Here is a 7,028-nt window from a genome sequence, read left to right as displayed (position 1 = left end):
GTGCCAGATACATCCTTGGAAAATGAACTTTCTAAGCACTGTGGCGACCTAAAAGCTGGACTGTCAAACGTACGAGGGAGAAGGAGCGTCTGTCTTTATCTGGACAGGAAAAACTACAGGGCAGTGCTTCATAGAGAAGTGCAGCTGCTTCCTCAAACCTCTTTGGTGAAAGAAAACATTGCTGAATAATTTACTCTGCATTGGCGCTGGATAGAGTGCAACACAGGGAGAAGGACGCTGGATTTCACTTTTATTTAGGCGTAGGGCTTAGCATAATCCTGCTGGATTTCTTTCATCAAAAAACTCATTTCTCTAAGGACATAATTTCATTTCTCCTCATCAGTCAGTCAGTGTGATTTGTCTTTTTGCAGACTTAATAATCTGCCCATTTAGATCTCATTTGCCTCTGCATGACCCAGTGCTCACACAGACTAATTTTCCTCCTCTGATTTCTGCCGTCTTCTCCTGCAAATACACAAGCACACTTAATGGTTATTCTCAAGATGTTTCACACTAAACCCTGGCAATCTAATAGCATCATCTTTGCAGGGAGTGTTTGTTTTTCCTCCAGATAAATATCAAGGAAGCACATCAAAGCCTGTGTGTGTGCTCATAGCGGAAGATCAGCGAATTACCCACTTACTGTACTGCCGGGTCTGTTGAAAGCTGTGGACTGCAGTCTGACTTCTGATGACGGATGTAGGATTAACTAGGAGTGGTGTGCTTCCCTGCAGAATAAACCTTTATTCCACTTTTTTGCGACTGGAATTATTTTTTGCTTTTAACAGTGCTGAAGTTCAGTTTAGATAATGATGGCTACTTGCTTACTCTTGGAACGTCTATATCAAAGTATAGAGACACCGGATTTATGGTTTATAATTTACGGATTAACACGCATATCCACCGAGTCTCTCTAAGAGCTCTGCTGTAACTGAGCCCTGCACCGAACACTGGTAACTATCCGTCTGCTGAATAATGGATAAACTCAACAACTTTTTCACTAGGAGCATTTCTATCACACATGCATGGCTCTCGTCTTCATGATGACAGCTGGGCCTCTCGCCTCCATGGTGCCACTCTGAATGAGGCTGCCAGGAACACAGGGAGAGGAACTCAAACGCACTCAGTCTAACCAACAGCTACATGTTAGAAGTTACCTGTCATTGTGTAAATTTGCCTTTTTAGTCATTTGAAAGTTTCACTTTACTGAATCTAGCATTTCATGTTCCGTGTATGCGTGTTTCCTTTCCTTCATGAAAGGTGGGATAACTACATCCATTCTGTGTGCACGAGCATGTGTGCACGAGCATGTGTGCACGAGCATGTGTGTCAGCAGTGTAATTCATCACAGCAACACATGAAAGCTGAAAAGTCTTCTTTGGTTTTCAGGGCGACTCTTTTTTTTCTTCTTCTTTGAAGGTGAAATGAGTCACGGGTCAGGCAGTTTAAAAGAAACAAGCCACAATCCACAGTTGTCTCAGTGTGTATAATTGTAACACGAGGAATTCGCCTTGTTCTTTCATTACCTCTGAGCTTGCACTCACTAAATAACTGACAAATGGGGTCACTACCTTTTGAGGTGAGGTCATTCTGATCATTAAGGATAATCAAGAAGAATTCCAGCTGCATTACATTCAGGGTCCCATTGACCTGTGCGTTCCCCACCTTTTTAAAATCTCAGTAAGTGAACTGACATGGTGAGTGTCTCCATGAAATGCTGCAGTTTTGCTTAATTTTTCCAGGGAAGTGCTTGTTGGTGGGTTTTTGTGTTGTCGTTGTTGTTGTTGTTTGGGGTTTTTTGTGGCTTTTCCACATCAGTGATTCATGTTCACACTTAACACACTTCAGTTTAGTCTCTTATGCCTCCCTGTCTGCCTCCTTTACTTTCTCTGTTTATATTTGCTCTGTTTGTATTGCCATTGGTCCATACTCTGCAAGTGCCTTGATCCCTTATATACATATTTACATTTGGGATGACTCTGAAGGCTTAAACGTGCCAAAGTGTGCACACACACATCAGTTTTTCCCCCTGGATGTGTGTGTGTGCGTCTTTAACTTTTATCTACTCTCTCATTTGAATGTCACATGTTGTGCCATCTTATGTCATAATATTATGGACACAGTTATGCCCTGCAGCTCTTGCAGCAGTGGTCGAACATCTTTCACACTAAGTGGTGGGGCATGCTTGGCCAAGTCCTGGTGTTTATAAGCTCTGAGAGAAGAACTGTTGACAGGAAGACGTGGTTATGAAAATGGATCTTAAAAGCCTACAGCTCAATCTGGCATTTCCATCTGACACTGTTCACCTCTGCACCCCGTGAGTGTGAACACAATGATAAATAAGTCACTTTGAACCGTCGGGAAATTCTTTTATTTTAGGGAACATTCACCTCGTCAGAAACCACCTGAATTTTAAAGTGTCTTGGGATAGAGAGTGGTTTTCAGGGAGTGAAGTGAGTTTCTGTGTATAGTGAGATGGTAACATAGTGATATAGAAGAGATGACATCAGCTTTTTCTCACCTTCTCTTCTTTTCACAGATCAAAAAGACATCAGAGGCAACCCTGACCACCATCCAGGACATGGTGACCATTGAAGACTACGATGTGTCTGAGTGCTTCCACCACAGCCGGTCCACCGAATCAGTCAAGTCCACAGTGTCGGAGACGTACCTCAGCAAGCCCAGCATCGCCAAGAGGAGAGCCAACCAGCAAGAGACGGAGCAGTTCTACTTCATGGTGAGTGCAGAGATGATGTCTGCTGCAAGTTAGCGAAAGTAATGACTTTAAAATTTATTTTTAATGTAGAAAACAGAAATAAATATCAAATCCATGCTGTCTGTAATGCAGCTTTACAACAGATTCATTCCTGTGTGATCATAAACCACAGAATCTATATAATAAATCTTAGAACATGTAGTCAAAGCTTTTATCTATATATGAATATACTTGATATTTGGGTTGTAGGTGATGTTTAACTTATGCACATCATTCCTATGAAATCTTTGATCAGCTGGCAGAGGAGTAACTGCCCCAGAATATCTCCAGCTGCCAGCTGCAATCTTGTTTCAATCCAGGGATGGACATGCTCTGATAAGGGCTTCTAAAAGGGGCGCTTAGCACGTCCTTTTGCCCTTGGCTGCTTCATCACAGACTGCCGTCTTAAGAGTGGGTGCTCCTGCCGGTGCTCAGGGCTGCTGGGTAATTACTCTAAATTCTCCACAGAAATTCCGTGAGTTTTTGGAAGGCAGCAATCTCATCTCCAAACTGCAGGCCAAGCACGACTTGCTGAAGAGGGCACTTGGTGAAGGTACATTCACGACCCTGTATTTACCCTTAGACTCTTCACTGTATTGTACTTGTGCTTAATTCATACCTTAAAATGGGAAATGTTCTACCAGCCAAAATGACTTATTAACCCCAATCAATACCCAAACATCTAGTGTAACAAATAATTGTGTACTTTACTGAATTCTATTATATTTGGCAGTCCATCTTGAGCAAATTCAGTCTATTCTGTGGCAAACTTCCTGTTGTTTGTTTGCTTTTGTCACCAGTCAAAGCTCTTAGATTGTAATCTGGTTTAAAACCAGGCAAGTCAGAGCCGAGGGGCAATAATGAACTTGTATTATCCATCTTAGTGATTGATTTGCTTGAAACCTAATGGCCTGCCATGTATAAGAACAGGCCCCCCTTGTTCTACACTGGTAGGATCTCCTAAAGGGCTCAGCTTGTATTTGTCAGTTCATTGTTCTAACAGGCAGTCCCGGTGGTCTCCTTCAAATTCGACGCTGAATGATTAATGAAGCCTTAAGTTAAGAGGAAGAAAAAACCCTCCTGTTTCTCCCACATGCTACTTAGTCATTTTGGTGTCTGCATGAAGTACGGTTTGAGTCACCCAAAAAATTTGAGCGTCTTCCTGTTATGCGAAACCATTTGGTAGTTATTTTTGCTTCATCTTCTTTTGCTTGTTTTAAACTTAGCTCTGTGTATTGTGTGCGTGTGCATGCGCCCATAACTTTTAAAAGTGCATCTGTGTCCTCTTAGATGTTTGAACTACATTTTGATGTAACCGTCTCGGCACAGGTTATAATATTATGTGGAAAAACAGTGTGTATGGGTTTCTTTTGGATTGCTCAAAAGGCCAGTGGTTGTGAGCAGATGGCAAATGCTTTGTTAGCCATATGCACAATTCCCTGCAGGGACTGCAGTGATGAGTCTTGGCATGTCCACCCAACTAACTTCTTGTCACACCTTGTCTCTTTTCTCATATCTCAGGCCACCGAGCTGAATACATGACCACAAGGTAAAGTAGACACATCAGCACCTGTGCATATTCACTTCCCTTTCAACAGCGACTGAAACTTCAGGACAGTTTTTCTTTTCACTACTTCTGTAGTTACATAACTTAGCTAGTTATACTAGTTTTATATATTATGATATTTCTGTCAGTAAGTTCTAGGACCTCTCTTCCTTTGATGCACATGGGTGGACACCATATACAGGGAGACCAGCAGAAATCAGTGACAGCTGATGGCGTTGATGAAGTCGGACACACAACAAAATGAAAGGCTGAGATAGAGACAGGTTGCAAAGGGTTCTGCAGTAGTAGACATAGGCCGGTTAAAGCAATTTAAAGAGAGTCGCTATCGACTGACGTTGGCTGGCTGTTATCAGCAGATAATATGCTTAATTTGATGAAAGGAACCCTATTTGGTGGCTAGTAACTCAACAAGGAATAGAAGTTTAATTTGAACTTGCCTCTTCGAGGAGGAAAATTTACTCTTAAGTCCTCCAGATCTCAAGAACAGAATTATAACATACACACTAACTAAAAGGGACTGTCACCTGCAGGCTCTGTCACGAGGTGGATGCTGACACATACAAAGCTCCCAGTGGGTCTGGCATTTCTCTGGCCTGTTGTATCTGGTGGAGGATTAAAAAAAAGGCTATAAAGAAAATGTTATTTCATGGGTTTCAGCTGTGTTTGAAAAAATACCCTTATTCATCCATCCAGCCATCACCTGGAGTTGAAAGGTTTTGAAGATTAGTCATCCTCCTCTTCAGTTCAGGTTTTGAAAGGACATAAATGTGCAAAGAGGGAAACCACAAAATGCATTGTTTGCCTTTTCTGATTCATTCTTTGTGTTCTAGACATCCCAATGGGCCGTACAGAACCCTCACTGGCACCCGGCGGGCTAGACCCCGCTCTGTTTTTAATGTTAGGTTATTTAATGGCAATTTGGAGTCATTTATTAAGGTACTGATTGCCAGTCTCCCGCTTGACTGTTCACCTTCTCCTATCCGTTTTCTATTTCCCTCTGGCTTTCTGGTCATTTTGGTGGGTTCCCCCGTAAGCGTCTTAGCTTTGATCATCATTTATCAACAACAAAACATGAACATTTGTGCTAAGATGGATTCTGGAAACCTTCCTCATGAGTCAGCGAGCTCTGGCGGTCTGTTTCTCAGATGTGTGGGGTGGTGGCATTGATAGATTTGGAGGGCAGCAGGAGGAAGGGAACAGCAGTTGGAAGGATAAATGTTTGTCTCCATCAGCTCCCCTGACTCACTGCTGACCTGGCATCACTGAGCTGCTCTGGCGGGAGATATTCTCTCCTCCGCTTCCAGAGTAAGAGCAGAGGCCAGTGAAAACAGCAGGATAGATGGCAGTCGGGGAGCGGATGCCAAACTGATAAGGTGTGCTGCCCCCCTCCTCCGGTCTCTTCACTGCCTCTCGCCGGTGGCCGTGTCGAGTCCTGCCTGATCCTGTCCACTTCCTGCTGTTTTGTTATGGGTTTGATGCCAGCACAGAGTGGAATGTGACGCTCTCTTAGTAAAAGCTTTGGTGGGAAGCTGCTGAGGTGCTAATCTGGATCTTGCTTTTTTCCCCTTTTTCCATCTCTGATCATCTCCGACTCTTGCAACATTTCTCTTTAGCCGTGGACGACGGAACTCACACACTCGACATCAGGTAGAAACTCTGAGGCATGTTGGGGGGCTCGTGCTGCGAACCTTTTCTCATTTCCTGTATCTATTCTGTACTAACAAGTTATTTACCTGCCACTTAGACAGACTGAGTTGAAGGTTACAGCTGTAGTTTCAGTTGTCTGTGCAAATTTCTATTCCTTATAGATCAAAATCAGTCTCTCATATCCAAAGAGATCGCATTACATAATCTAGCAGCACCCCGGCTTCTGCCTCAACCCTCACTGCTGCACTCCAGCCATAGCTAGTCGATTTTAGTATGGCTGTTGCGTTTGGGCTCATTGTATACCCCTGAGGGCTGTAAACAGATCCACTGTATCATTAAAAGCATGTACCGAGTCCCCTTCCAGCAGTGATTTACAAGAGGAGCCAGCACACAGGCAGAAGGAGAGTTGAGTGCACATCCAAGTGCTCTTATCTGGCCATTTTAGGCCCGAACTTCATATGGAGTCTGTGCCCTTTTGGATAAGCTCTTGTTAATTTAAGCACAGCTCTGGATTGTTTGCATAAAAAAAGACATAAGGCATGTTTAAGCACATTTCAATAGGCCTCCGGTGTTGCTATTCCAGTTGGTTAGTGATTTTTGTATACTTAGTGATAATCCACGACATCCATGAAACTGAGCAAAGGAATAGCTGTGAGGTCAAGTCAGTCTGTCTTAATAAGATCACACTTTGTATTTAAACTTACCAGCTTCACTTTCACTGGGTGTGCATGATTATATTCTTTTAACGGCTCCTATTGGGCCGCAATCAATACATTGAACCAGTCAGCAGTCTGCATGCACCAGATATGCATTAAGAAAACACAAAAGTGAGACACGTGTTTTAATTGATCAGATTTTGGAAAAATTACCTCCTCAAAATGTGATATAATCCTGATTATTACATATTTTTTGCACAATTTTGATTTTATGTGTTAATGAAGAAAAACAAGGACATTATACACCAGTGATTTATTTTTTTTTTGGTAACAAATCACTGAAAGAAATGTAGTATCGGTTAGGCTCTTAAACATGTAACAAAATGACGAATTACTCATCTGA

At 42.6% G+C, this 7,028-nt stretch overlaps 1 protein-coding gene across 5 annotated transcripts in view; it reads left to right on the top strand.

Annotated features, from left to right (window-relative positions):
• Positions 1 to 7,028, top strand: part of srgap1a (SLIT-ROBO Rho GTPase activating protein 1a) — a 79,286-nt gene that overhangs the window by 50,730 nt on the left and 21,528 nt on the right. For 3 of the 5 annotated variants that reach the window (XM_086298064.1, XM_086298063.1, XM_086298067.1), the window contains exons 9-12: positions 2,540 to 2,737; positions 3,224 to 3,308; positions 4,277 to 4,304; positions 5,153 to 5,258. In XM_086298064.1, coding sequence (XP_086154190.1) covers positions 2,540 to 2,737; positions 3,224 to 3,308; positions 4,277 to 4,304; positions 5,153 to 5,258 — 417 coding nt within the window. Of the gene's footprint in view, positions 1 to 2,539; positions 2,738 to 3,223; positions 3,309 to 4,276; positions 4,305 to 5,152; positions 5,259 to 5,935; positions 5,970 to 7,028 lie in introns of all 5 variants that reach the window. The other 2 variants (XM_086298066.1, XM_086298065.1) reach the window with 1 other exon arrangement.

Source organism: Aulonocara sp. 'chitande type north' Nkhata Bay, linkage group LG7, assembly GCF_057382095.1.
Source record: "Aulonocara sp. 'chitande type north' Nkhata Bay isolate Kocher_YH1m ecotype deep benthic linkage group LG7, A_spYH_male_GT1.1, whole genome shotgun sequence".
NCBI lineage: Eukaryota > Metazoa > Chordata > Actinopteri > Cichliformes > Cichlidae > Aulonocara > Aulonocara sp. 'chitande type north' Nkhata Bay.
This window is presented reverse-complemented; position numbering and strand designations above follow the sequence as displayed.